The sequence below is a fragment of the Grampus griseus genome, assembly GCF_964374135.1.
Source record: "Grampus griseus genome assembly, chromosome: 13".
Classification (NCBI taxonomy): Eukaryota; Metazoa; Chordata; class Mammalia; order Artiodactyla; family Delphinidae; genus Grampus; species Grampus griseus.
The window spans coordinates 17,245,433-17,259,812 of NC_139007.1; the positions used below are offsets into that span (position 1 = coordinate 17,245,433).

General features: G+C 44.3%; 1 protein-coding gene across 1 annotated transcript in view; it reads right to left on the bottom strand.

The window, feature by feature from the left end:
* The window catches only part of UBE3D (ubiquitin protein ligase E3D), a gene marked incomplete at its 5' end in the record, with an annotated part of 155,820 nt that overhangs the window by 48,933 nt on the left and 92,507 nt on the right, over nt 1-14,380 (bottom strand). Inside the window, one exon of the mRNA XM_082668912.1 lies at nt 10,902-11,040. Within this exon, the coding sequence (XP_082525038.1) occupies nt 10,902-11,040 (139 nt within the window). The remainder of the gene's footprint in view (nt 1-10,901; nt 11,041-14,380) is intronic.

Consider the following 14,380-nt stretch of genomic DNA (forward strand, 5'->3'; position numbering starts at 1 on the left):
TCCTCCAGGCCTCCCCTCACCCACTTCAGAGTTACTGAGTCTGAGGCTCAGAGACAGCGAGTGCCCTCCAATCACAGAGGCTCCCCAGGCCCTGCCCCAGGCCTGCTCTCGCCGCCAGGCTGTGAAGGACTGAAACTGTTTGATTTGAAGACTCTATACTTTTAGGCTTAAAGTGCAAATAAGTATTGCTTTGCTAATGAAAAACATACCAGATTTTTCTGTCATGAGGATGTATTTCCCCTTCACGGTCAGGGGGAAAAAGTTACCTTATTAAAAACAAGCAAACAAAACAAGAGACAGAATGATTGACTTTCTGGGCTACGCCTCGTTCCTACTTCTCTCAATAAGGCCAAAGCCAGGGCGCCCCAGCCCTACCAGGCTCCCCACCAAGTGGTAGCCCCTCAGAGTAAAGGCCATGGAAGGCCTGGGAACTGTCCCGCTTTGCCTACAAGCCCAACTCCTTGGAAAGGATAGAAATTTCTGAGGAGCAGCGCATGTGGCAGGGAATCTGGGACCGGGGAGCAGCCTCCTGAAAGAAGCAGTGTAGCAGCGAGAAGCCTCCTGGGCTCGCTGACCCTCTGGGAAACCTCCAGGCTCCTTCCAGGCCCCTCCGTGTATTCTCTAGAATGTGACCAAACAGCAGAGTCCAATACGAGAAGAGACAGAGGATAGAGGATTCAGACTAGAGACCTGTATGAATCTAAGGATACCTGCTTATTTCCCCAAACCACAGAACGCCCCACGGGGCAGAAAGGAAGGTTAGGGCAACATCCTTTTCACACCCAAATTGTTGAGGCAGTTCTCAGAAATCTGTTTTAAGGAGAGAGACTGAAAATAGCCAGAGCAGTAATCACCACCTTCGAGACTGGATTCCCTAAATATAACGAGCGGCACTCAACCCCGGATTATCTCTGCCCACTGAGGACGAAGGTGTTATAGAAGGAAAGAAAGAAGGCCTACGTGCCTTGAGACCTGAGGGCACCAGCGCTGCACGCCCTCGAACCTCTGGACGGTGCGTGCGGATCAGGACAAATTCTATCTAGCCAGCGCCTGCCCATCTTGATGGGGGTCTGCCCGCCTCCTAATTCCATCTGCAGCAACCCTTGGACATCTGGAGTGGCTCGCAGCCTCCCTCCCCTCTATTCCCACCTGATAACAGGACCCCGGCTTATAAAGCCCTCCTCTGACAGTCTCCAGGAAGGCTGACTGTCTTCATGCCAGTGACGAAACAGAGGAAAAGGCAGAATACAGCCAGTAATTGAGTCCCAGCATCTCCAACGGGGCCAACTTTATACCAAAATATATTTCTGTGTGTGTGCGTATATGTGCATATATAGAACGAGAGACACTAACAAGAATTACTCTAAAATGTCAATCCTGGTGACGCCCAGTGATTTTCACTCCCTTTACATTTTTCTGTATTTCCCAATCTTGTATCATCAAGGTGATTATCTTTTTATAATCATTTAATAAAACATCACCTTAAAAGATATTAAAGGCTATAATTTACCTAGACATGAGCATGGCATATGATAGACGACCGTTTATGTAGTGTAACATCTGAAAGTAGACAGGAAAAAACTGGTGTACAGATAGAATCCTCACTTTCCCTTTCTGTAGCCCCTTTGTTACTCCTCGTCTGTAAAGTTCCTGGGCCCCTGCCTACCCATTTCTTGGAGCGCTATATAGACTGCATATACCTATAAAAAAATTCTTAAGTTGGAACCACAACTTCAAACTTCCATACAATCAAAGCCTTTCACCTAAGATGCCAACTAATGGCCAAATGACTGAACCAAATTTTTATGTGTTGTTTTCTTCTCCTCTTTGGATACAGATATTAAAACAGGTAGTGAAAAAGTAGCTGGATGGGAGAATTATCTGTAAAATTATTAATTTCTGAACAATTGAGAAGTTGAATACAGCTGACCCTTGAACAACGTGGAGGTTAATCTGTGTGTAACTCATAGCTGGCCCTCTGCATCCACGGTTCCTTTCCATTGGCACATTCGACCAACCACAGACCACGCAGTACAGTGATATTATTCACCATTGAAAAATACCATGTGTAAGTGGAATCGTGCAGTTCGAACCCATGTTGTTCAAGGGTCACTGTATACGGTTTTCACGTCATGGAAATGTTGACACGGATATCAGTGAGTTTCTTAAAGTTAAAATCAAACTGCACACGAACTGTGAAATTTTTTGTTCTAATTCTGTGAAGAATGCCATTGGTAGTTTGACAGGGGTTGCGCTGAATCTGTAGATTGCTTTGGGTAGTATTGTCACTTTCACAGTATTGATTCTTCCAATCCAAGAACACGGTATATTTCTCCATCTGTTTATATCATCTTTGATTTCTTTCATCAGTGTTTTATAGTTTTCTGAGTACAAGTCTTTCGCCTTTTTAGGTAGGTTTACTCCTAGGTATTTTAATCTTTTTGTTGCAATGGTAAATGGTAGCATTTCCTTAATTTCTCTTTCTGAATTTTTGTTGTCAGTGTATAGGAATGCCAGAGATTTCTGTGCATTAATTTTGTATCCTGCAACCTTACCAAATTCACTGATTAGTTCTAGTAGTTTTCTGGTGGCATCTTTAGGATTTTCTACGTATAGTATGTCATCGGCAATGACAGTTTTACTTCTTCTTTTCCAATTTGGATTCCTTTTATTGCTTTTTCTTCTCTGATTGCTGTGGCTAGGACTTCCAAAACTATGTTGAATAAGAGTGGCGAGAGTGGACATCCTTGTTTTGTTCCTGATCTTAGCGGAAATGCTTTCAGTTTTTCACCATTGAGGATGATGTTTGCTGTGGGTTTGTCATATACGGCCTTTATTATGTTGAGGTAGGTTCCCCCATGCCCATTTTCTGGAGAGTTTTTATCATAAATGGGTGTTGAATTTTGTCAAAAGCTTTTTCTGCATCTATTGAGATGATCATATGGTTATTCTCTTTCAATATGTTAATATGGTGTATCACACTGATCGATTTGTGTATATTGAAAAATCCTTGCATCCCTGGGCTAAATCCCACTTGATCATGGTGTATGATCCTTTTAATGTGCTGTTGGATTCTGTTTGCTAGTATTTTGCGTAAAAACAGAAATATAGACCAACGGTACAGGATAGAAAGCCCAGAGATAAACTCAAGCACATATGGTCACCTAATTTACAACAAAGGAGGCAAGAACATACAATGGAGAAAAGACAGCCTCTTCAATAAGTGGTGCTGGGAAAACTGGACAGCTACATATAAAAGAATGAAATTAGAACACTCCTTAACACCATACACAAAAATAAACTCCAAATGGATTAAAGACTTAAATGTAAGACCAGACACCTTAAAACTCTTAGAGGAAAACACAGGAAAAACACTCTGACATAAACCACAGCAAGACCTTTTTTGATCCACCTCCTAGAGTAACAGAAATAAAAACAAAAATAAACAAATGGGACTTAATTAAACTTGAAAGCTTTTGCACAGCAAAGGAAACCATAAACAAGACAAAAAGACAGCCCTCAGAATGGGAGGAAATATTTGCAAATGAAACAACAAATGATTAATCTCCAAAATATACAAACAGCTCATGGAACTCAATATCAAAAAGACAAACAATCCAGTTAAAAAATGGGTGGAAGACCTAACTAGACATTTCACCAGGGAAGACATACAGATGGCCAAGATGCACATGAAAAGATGCTCAACATCACTAATTATTACAGAAATGCAAATCAAAACTACAATTGGATATCACCTCACACCAGTCAGAATGGCCATCATCAAAAAATCTAGAAACAATAAATGCTGGAGAGTGTGTGGAGAAAAGGGAACCCTCCTGCACTGTTGGTGGGAATGTAAATTGATACAGCCACTATGGAGAACAGTTTGGAGGTTCCTTAAAAAACTAAAAATAGAACTACCATATGATCCAGCAATCCCACTACTGGGCATATACCCTGAGAAAACCATAATTCAAAAAGAGTCATGTACCACAATGTTCACTGCAGCACTATTTACAATAGGACCTAGAGTCTGTTGTACAGAGTGAAGTAAGTCAGAAAGAAAAACAAATACTGTATGCTAACACATATATATGGAATCTAAAAAAAAAAAAAAAATGGTACTGATGAACCTAGTTGCAGGGCAGGAATAAAGAGACAGACATAGAAAATGGACTTGAGGATGTGGGGTGGGAGGGTGAAGCTGGGGCGGAGTGAGAGTAGCATCGACATGTATACACTACCGAATGTAAAACAGGTGGCTGGTGGGAAGCAGCCGCATAGCACAGGGAGATCAGCTTTCGATGACCTAGAGGGGTGGGATAGGGAAGGTGGGAGGGAGGCTCAAGAGGGAGGAGATATGGGGACATGTGTGTGCATATGGCTGATTCGCTCTGTTGTGCAACAGTATTGTGAAGCAATTATACTCCAATAAAGATCTATTTAAAAAAAATCAAACTACACACAAGTAACATCAGTGAGAATTTCCTGCTCTGGAAAAGTATACGCAACCCTTAGTCAAGGCGCTTCGTCAGCTTCACCTTCCCCCGTGGGACAGTCTATGACTTCAAATCCATCAAGAGCTGAGGAAGCTTCCCTGACTAAGCCTGTCAGGTGGAAATAGATAAGCTCTATGAAGCTCTTTTGTTTCTTCTCTTCTACATATGTTCACTGCACTGTACAGCCACACAGCATACACATAAAACGATAGTCTGATGAAGTTCAACTTATTTGCCAGGATCCATATCGCTCATATTGCCCCCTTAGCTGAAGGCTGTGGTTCTCTAAAGGATGGTATTAATGAAAGAGATACTGTTGCTGCCATGTGGTAAAACTAAGATGCGCAAGACCCAGGGCAATGACAGGACCATTTGTACTTTCTTTGATGTAGCTGCCATGAGATGGAATACGTAATAGACTCAGAACCAGAAGACCTAGGTTTGAAACACAGCCTTTCGTTTTGGTAGTGACGTGATCTTGCCTACATTACTTACATTCTACCCCTTATTATTATTATTTTTTTAAAACGATCTTTTTTTTTTTTTTTTTTTTGGCCATGCCGCGCAGCATGCGGGATCTTAGTTCCCCAACCAGGGATTGAACCTGTGCCCCTGCATTGGAAGCATGGAGTCTTAACAACTGGATCACCATGGAATTCCATGCCCCTTTTAACATGAGGGTTGTTGTGAGGATTTTAAAAAGGATAATGTCTGTGAAAACATTTAAATTACTGTAGGATGTAGCAACTTACCTGGGTAAGAAAAAGAAGCCTCAGTTCTGGGGCTCTATGGCCTGGAAAATCCCATCCACACAGTTTGGATGGCCGGGCGCAGTGGGCAGAGCTTGGAGTTAGAGGTAAGGTATGTGAATGAACCAAAGGGGATTCCTGAACTCGGAGCTCAAGGCCTTAGAACATTCCTAATCTCTCAGTTGAGTGTAAGCTCCCAAGGTAGACTCCCCTTGGGGGTTCTCGGTGGGAGTCCAGCCATCGGTTAGGAGAGAGACGGAGTTGAGCCAGACGGCCCCATCTATTCATGGGAGTCCTTGCCACATGACTACCTAGCGACGCTGTGTTTAGGCTGGATGAGGCCCGAGCGAAACGGAAGGGGCAGTAGGTGCAGACCGGGAAAGCAACGCTCAGCCAGGGGCCTGCTGGGCCTCCAGGCAGGGTCAGTGTGTACCACAAGGGGCCACAGGCACACCTTGTTCCTGTTGAACCTTCGGACCCACGTGGCCCAGACCAGGAGGAGAACCCCCTCGTCACTAAAGGGAGAGATGCTATCCTTCTGACAATCCACTAAGCCTGCAGCACTACTTCTCTGGGAGATAAACAAGGCTGACACAACGACTGAGAAGGTGAGCGCTCTGCCTCGGTCACGGTCATCCAAATCTTTCAAGATCGGACAGGACACTGTCTCCCCATCTGTGCTCTGAGAGCATTAATCCCATAAAACGCCCTGAGGAAAAGTCTTCCTGATATCAAATTTTAAGAGCATTTCCTACATTCTTCAACTAGGAGGGTCACACTGCCCCTGTATACGCTTGAAAGGCCCTGAAAAGTCTTGCAGCTAAAAAAGAAAGATCTAACTTTGTTTAACCAAACTTCTTTTAATAGGCAACATTATCTGGTGGTTAAGAATGGGGGTGGAGGTGCGGTCTAGAGCCAGGCTTTGAACCTCCTGTTCCTCCGCTCACTAGCTGTGTGAGCGTGGGCAAGCTAATCTCCCTGGCTCAGTTTCTGTACCTGTGGAATGGGAATAATATTGATAATATACCTTCCTCATGGTGTTTCTCATAAAAATGAAATGAATGAATAAGTACAAATCGTTGAGAACAGGGCCTGGAATACAGAAAGCACTGAATAAATATTAGCTATTTTAATTTGCGTTATTATTATCTGATGAATATCTCATGGTTTTTTATGAGTGACACCTATTTATACGCTAAGCAACTTGTGTCCCACGGAACAGGGAAAATCAGGTGTAGCACAAAAAGCCTAACGTAGGAATCAGAGTTTCAGTCTCCAATAACAACTTACCCTTCCTGGCTCTGCTCCTTATTTATAAAAGTAAGGTCATTGGACTAGTTGATCCTTCCAGCTACAATAGTCCAAGATTCTAAGAAAGAGGCATAGAACCATTAAACCCAGCCGCCCCGACCCAGTCCTGGATCCAACCTGGGTGCTCTAAGGTTCTACCTTCCAGAGACCTTGTTCAGATTTAAAGCTGCCATTGCAGGACTTCGGGTTAAAAAGCTGGATGTGGTTCACCAAGATGGATATGGAAACTGCCTTCTGCCACCTCCCCCCAGAGCTCTGAAGCTCTCAGAGGGGAATCAAACTGGCAGCAGTTACAGTGGCAGCACCTGCCGCCTGCCCCCTCCAAAGGAGCCGTCGACACCCCCAGTCCCCTCTGCCTCAGTTTCTGGCACCAAAGCATCACTCCGGTTTCCCCTCCTGTGGTCTCCAGGGCTCAGAGGGAGCCTGGACCTGTCTACTGGTCATTCTGCTTATCCTGGATCTCACCGGCTCCTTCCAAGGTCGACCCCTTCTTCGAGTCTTTCTCATTTGTACAGAGCTCCAGGCTGTCATTTCAGACACCCATCTATGCTCAGTCTTATTGACATCTCAAATGTGGACCTTACCCTTGGAGTCCACCCTGTCCCGGCAGGGAAAAAGGTGCTGCTTCTGCCCCTGAGGGTGTACTGCCCATGCCTCTGCTTCTCCCTAGCTCAGTCCTTTGGAATTCTCTACAATGTCAAATGGCCATGCCAGTTTGCATTTTACTGGTGCGTCCGTCCACCCATCTCCAGCCAGCCAGCCAGTCAATATTTATTAAATGCTTCCTACAGCCGAGCACTGTCCTAAGTTCTGTTGATGCAACACTGAGCAAAAATAGACATTCTCCCTGTTCTCATTCAACACACATTTTTGTACAGGAAAAAAGACAAACAAAAAAAAAAGAAAGAAAAAGCACTGTAAATAGTGAAAAGAGCCATGAAGAAAATAAAACGAGGTGAGATTATAGAATAATGGTGACAGGGATTGGGGAATTTAGTAAGGGACAGGGGGTGGGGGTGAGGTTAGGCTTCTTAGGGGAAGGGACACCTGAGCTGAGACCTGAAAGACAAGAGGACCCAGCCATGCAAAGCTCTGGTCCAGAGTATTCTCCTGGAAGCAGAGAACAGGCAGTGCACAGACCCTGCAGCCAGGACCAGCCCATGAGAGGGAGCAGGAAGTAAGGCCAGTGTGACTGGAACAGAGTGAGTGAGACGGAGCGAGCAGGGGATTAGGCCAGAGAGGGAGGTAGGGACAGATACTGCTGGGCTTTGTGGGTCCGGAGAAGGGTCTGGATTTTGTTCTCACTGCAATAGAAAGTCACAGAAGGACCGTTAGCGGGGAGTGACGTGGTAAGTCCATCCTTCTTGGGGCTGCAACAACTATGGTATGTGATTCTCAACCAAATCCTACATTGTTTGCTCAGAATCATACCAGGGATATTAAGGGACTGGACCAGAGCAGAAGTGAAAAGTATAAAAAAACCACCCAACGATATCCCTGTTCACCTGGGAGAAATGTTGCACTATAATTTAAGAAGTTAGAATTTCATATACATTAATGGCTCTAACTAATAAGATAAACCCTTCCTTCTGGGATTTGGCAGTGATAAGAGCTCAGGCAGTAGTGCTGTCTGAAGCCTCAGAAACCTAAAATAACATTTTTACAGAAAAAGCAGCATTGCTCACAGTAACTGACTCGCCCTGCAAAGTTAGAGAACTGGAAATGTAAAGATGGTATCTTTAACAAGTGTCATTCTACTATATTACAGCTCTTGCCAACACAGCTCTTTTATCTCTATGGGTTTTTTTCTTTGGTTTTTTTTTTTTGCGATACGCGGGCCTCCCACTGTTGCGGCCTCTCCTGTTGCGGAGCACAGGCTCCGGATGTGCAGGCTCAGCGGCCGTGGCTCACGGGCCCAGCCGCTCCGCGGCATGTGGGATCCTCCCGGACCGGGGCACGAACCCATGTCCCCCGCATCGGCAGGCGGACTCTCAACCACTGCGCCACCAGGGAAGCCCCAACACAGCTTTTTGTTAAAAAAAAAAAAAAAAAAAACGCGCACTAAAGTGAGTTTCCACTTGAAGAAATAAATCCCCAACACGGGCAACATTAGCAGCCCAGTTCCTTGCCATTGTAATAACTGATGAGGTAGGTGTTCCGAAGATGACAAAGCAGAGCATCTCTTTCTAATCCTGACAGACATCCTCCCCTGTTCCCTGATCCTTTATCTTGGAGTGAAGGCCTGCGTGGGGAAGTCAATTCCTGGTGTGTCCTTGATAAGAATGCATCTTTCCAGGGGTAACGGCAGGGACAAGATCTCTTTAGCAGACGTTGTTTGTGAACCCGCGCCCAGTTTCTCTGTACCTTTGAAACTGGGAAAAGTGTGTGTGCCCCTGACAATCATGTTCAGCAAATGCACTGAAAGCAGAAGCACAGTCACTAATAGAGAGGGACAGTCAGCAATGATCCTGATGGTGAGAGCCCCTGTGATGACAGGTGCCGGGAGCGAACACGGATGGCACGCAGGGCGGGCCAGGCTTTCGTACCTGTGTGTGTATGTGTGCTCGAGGTGAGCGCCTTGAAGGGGCTTCTTTTCCTCCGTCTCCTGGAGAAGAAATACAGATTGGGCCTCCTCTCAAATCCCCCACGCCCGACCTAGATTACTCTTTTACCTTTAATCTCTTTAAGACTTGCGCGGAGGCTACCTTGTAATAAAATGATTCTAGATTTATATCACCCATGGATGACAGTTCTATCTCCCCCAGTAGGCTGTAAAATCCTCCAAGTCCGAGTCATCTCTTTTGCTCTTCACTCATCCATCATATAAAAACTTCCAACAGTGTAGACGGGAGTGAAATAAAAAATAATTGTCTTCCAGCCTCTCTCCCCCACTGTTAAGTTTCTCGCATCTCCCATAAAAGTTTGTGGGTGAACTTTTGTGTTATTCAATGTTCAATCCAAAAAGCAAAACTTAGAAGAAATATGGATTGATACACAGAATTTTAAATCAGTTCCAGTTCAGGGCAGTAGACAAATAATTACAATAATCACATAATAAGGGGGTGTTGTGGACCTTCCAAGGCAGATGTGACCACTCACACCCCGTCCACCTCCTGGGGCTTTGGCGAGCACTGAATTTGGGTAGCAGAAGCTGTTACCCAGCGTAAGCCTGGCGAGTCCAGCTCTGTCTCTAATATGCTGGCTACTCCCTGGCCAACTGACTCCATCTCTCTGGGTCTCAGTTTCCTCTCCTACAAAATAGGAAGGTGTTCTCTCTGGTCCTTGAATCTAGGACCTTCAAGCTGATCATCAAGTAATGATCAATTCAAACAGGTATCACACAGCCAAAGTCCGAAATGTGTGTATCAGGAAGAGAATCACAGAGACAATCAATGTAACAGAGTACCAGGAGGATATGGACGCAAATTATTATGGAGCAGTTATTATTATTATTCTTTTTACCAAATCCCTGAGCTATATTTCATAGGAAAATCCATGTCTTGTTTTACCACAGAGACGCACCAAGCGACATCCACCAATTCTGAAGCTATCTCAGGACACATCAGCAACCCTTCAGAAGTGGAAACAAGCCACCCACGTTCAGTCATTTCTCAGCAATGCACGTGGCCTGCTCAACAGGCTCAGAGGGCTTGGGAATATTTTTCCAATGCTGAGAGTCACAGATAAGTTCAGTAACATTCAGTAGCTATATGGTCACAAGTGAAGTGACCAGCCAACATGTGAATTCTCATATGCCACCTGGGTGACAACTAGCTAGCTGCCTACCAGGGAAGGTGTCTTCCTGCTGGTCAGTCCACATGTGTTATTCTGTTCTGTACTGCTCTGACCAGGAGCACAGATAAATACCCAGAGAAGGGAGGGAGTGGGGAGAGAGGGAAAAGGTGCCGAGCGTGGGGGGAGGATGCAGCCGCTGTTAAACCTCCATTTGGCAATCTGACTGCAAGCTAAAAGCAGCAAAGATACTAATGCTGGCCGAAAATCCTTGTTCTAGGGCAAAGCTGGGAAAAGGGAAGTGGCATTCACAAGTGTCTTTGCCGAACGTTCCCGCCTCTTCTCTCAGAGGCGGGAAAGATGGAGATGACGAGAACAAGCCCCGGGTTAGAGAGACATGGGTTCGGCCACTACTAGACAATTATCTAATCAGTTCTGAGGCTCCATTTAGAAAGAGACAGAACAAGGCAATACACGCGTTGTGCTCGTTATTACTATCCTGTGAAAATGTGGGTTTCCGTGGGCTAGCGCCTGTTAAAGACAGGGTCCTTAAAAAACGACAACAAGTCAAACTGAGAAATCACACCGTGGTAAAGGAGCCATGCCTTACCTGGAAAGAATTCATGCAGCGGAGGGAGGGAGGCAACGTGGCATTGCTCCTTGACAATATCAACAGCAGCTCCAAGCAGGTTGCAGAGGGCAGGGTGAGGCAGTGGACACTGACGTCACTTTCCCACGAGCTGGCGAGCCTGAAACACACCAATATGTGCAACTTCATCATTGCATCCGGTCAGACGTATTCCAAAAATCTGATGTAAGGAGAAAACTTTTGGTTGTGGGAGAGAAAGGGCGATGTACAAGAAATAGAAATAAAGTGGTTATACTAAAAATTCACAGAGAACATGTACAAGACATTTTTAGAGTGTTTTTGATAGAAAACAGACGGATTAGGCAATTTTTTTCAGGTCAACAGCTCATACTCAAAGTTTAAGAGTTGTATGAAATGCAGTCTCATTTGTGAGGGACCTATTGGGGTGGGGGGTTAATAGCTAACACATCAAACGCTTCCTTTGTTCTACGCCCTGTTCCACACGTAGTAATCGTGTTCAACCCCCAGATAGCTATGAAATGGAACTCCTGTTATCCCATTCTCCAGATGTGGAAATTCTTTCTGACTTGGATATGCCCCATGAAATACCTGGTTCTGTTTTTTTTTTCCAGACTTTTAAAAAGTGATAGAATCCTTTTATCAATAATTCTTATAAAAGCCCCTGTTCATAATACAAACGAGAGTGAAGCTCCTCTCCTGGAAGGGAAGGGTTGGCGGAAGACCCCGTCATCTTCCAGAGAGGTCCGTGAAGCAGCTCTGCTACTTCCTGTGGGACCTGCTCGAAAATCCTCTCACCAGGGAGGGGAGAGGGAACGGAGGGCTAGAAAAGTAAAGAGACCTGTCTGAGATGAGGCAGATGTTTAGAAGACGCTGTGGCTGGCTCTGAATCCTGGTTTCCTGACTTCCCATCTAGTGCTTAAAGTAAAGGGAAAATCAGGAAAGCATTGGGAATACAACGTACTGAGAAGAGCACGGGTCTTATGCTATCAACTCTATTTACTTGAGTACTTCCTGCCTGTGCCCCTACCAAAGTGTTTCTTATCACTGTCCTAATTTTGAAAGAGTAATATATGTGTATTTTAAATATATATTTCCTCTTAAAAATACACGTTTGCCTTTCCTTAAACCTCTCTCTGTAAAGGTACCTTTAACCGAACCAGTGGTGACTTCTGCCAAGTTGAGAGAGCATCAGTGGTTGAGGGCATAAGGGATTTAACACTTTCTATGACGAGCCATAGCAGATGCTTTAGCTGTGTGGTCCACCAGGTTACTTAGGCTGATACATCTCTGACGTGTGCTGGGGAGTTAACTCTGCAGCATTTGCCTACTAGCTGGACTGAGATAGGACACTGTCCACTTTCCTAAAAAATGGTCTATTTCAGCAGGTGCACATTTGAGTGCTTTTTCTATGTTTTAAAAAATTACTCTTTTCTATTGATTGGCTAAGTTATTCTTTCTGCTTTTACCAACTCTATAACATTCCCAACATTTCACTGGCATGGAAGTAAAAATCTTGCTGTCTTTGGTAAAAGTCAAGTGTCGCACTAGCGCGGTGGCTTCAAGCTCATCCTCCCCTCCCCCTTCCTTAGGACCCACAACCACATGGTTACTTTCCATTCCCTGAACTGCAATATACTACACATGCTGTGTCTTGCTCATACAGTCTTCTGGGCCTAGAAGGCTGTTATCCTTACTGGTGAACTTCTGTTCATCCTGCAAGAACCACTCAGGTAACAGTTCTTAGAGACATCCTCCAGTGTCCCTTATGAGAATTAACTACTTGCTTAATACCGTACTTGTAGCTATTACAATCCTTAACCACCACCCTCCTTGTATTCTTATCTGGGCTGTGTCCACATCTCTGACTCATCGTAGATGAGACATGAGCAACCATGGCCTGTGGATTCCTCTAACTCTACAGCTAGTGTGGAAATAAAGATAAGGTTGGTGGTGTTGTTCCTCAGATACACCCAGGTATTGACTTTTTTAGTGGCTAAAAGCAATAGTGATTTTTCACTTTTACTGTATGTTCAATCAACAACTTAAGTTTTCAGAATTGATACCGCCTGCCCTATCACCCACAATAGGGCTGACTAAAGCTATTTTCATTCTGAAATTATTTTCAGTGTCTTGAAAAGGTATTTGCTTTTTCTGAATTGGATCTCTTGCCTCAACAAGAGGAGGCCTGGAGCGTGAATGTCCGTTGAGGACTCATCTGTGAAACCCCCAAACCTAACTCTGGCTCATCATGCTGCAGACCGTCAGCAAGGGTGTCCCCCAAGACGAAGGGAACACCGCAACCTGGACCGAGGCTGCTGCAGCTCATAGTGAAGGGTCCTGCCAATCAGAGATCAACTGAAGCCACTTTCACTTCTCATCATTTTCTTCTCCTCTTTTGGCAGTGATCATATTTGCAAGAGAAAGAGAAAATGGTGAATTATACAAATAAATCGTTCCAGAACAGAGTTATATCTTGGCTTATGGCTATAACATGCTCTCCATATTGAATGCTTAAATTTGACAAGTCTTAGGCCTTAGGTTGCTTCTGACTATCATCTCACCTGTGCCTACCCATCCAGACGGCGGGCCAGGCACTCTATTGACGGTTGTTGTGTCTAATCCTACGGCAGCCCTCAAAGGCAGGCATGTTCATCCCATTTTAAAGTTGAGGAAACCAGAGGTCAGAGAGTTTAAGTGATGGTCCAGCATCGTGCAGCTGGTGGATGATGGGGCCAGGATTCACTCAAGCGAGCCCGAATTCAAAGCCTTGCTCTCTCCCCATCGTACCACACTGATCTCTGAAGACGTCATAAGTAGCATTATCCTCTCCAAACAAACCACAAGTAGGACCTTAGTAAAGGAATCTGCCAACGCCTGTTTCTTCTGCATTTTAACTCTTTAGCTCGTAAAAGATAGAGTTAAGAGTATCTCATTTTTCTGTAGGAAATTATTTTAACCTTTCTAAGCTGCTACTTTATTACATATATATTCTAAAACTTGAATAAGAAAGGTGGTAAGATGGACATAGGAAAATACACCTATGTCACAGTAAGCGAAAATAGTTCTACAGTGAGAAAAAAAATTAGGAGGCAACACAAATATAAACGGTTATTTCCACGAGAGGAATATAAAAACCTGTTTCTTACATTTTATTCTTTCTTATTTTCCAAGTGTTATTTTTTATAATCAGAAACAAGTTAATGTTATGATGTTGACGTGATCTGTGGTGCGGACAAAGGAATGTTTAAATGCTGTTTAAAGGTATCACCATGCTGCTAAGTGGCTACGGTGTGACCTATCAAAAAGGACACTCAAATAGAAAATAAAATACATTAGCACTGCCTTGTCACTCACCAGCAAGTGATCTTGGATAAGCCAAGTTTCCTCACAAGATCTTGGAGTTTATACATAACCTAACCAATGTATCAAACCACCAACATTTACATAAAAAGGACATTCATTCCACAAATGATAACCAC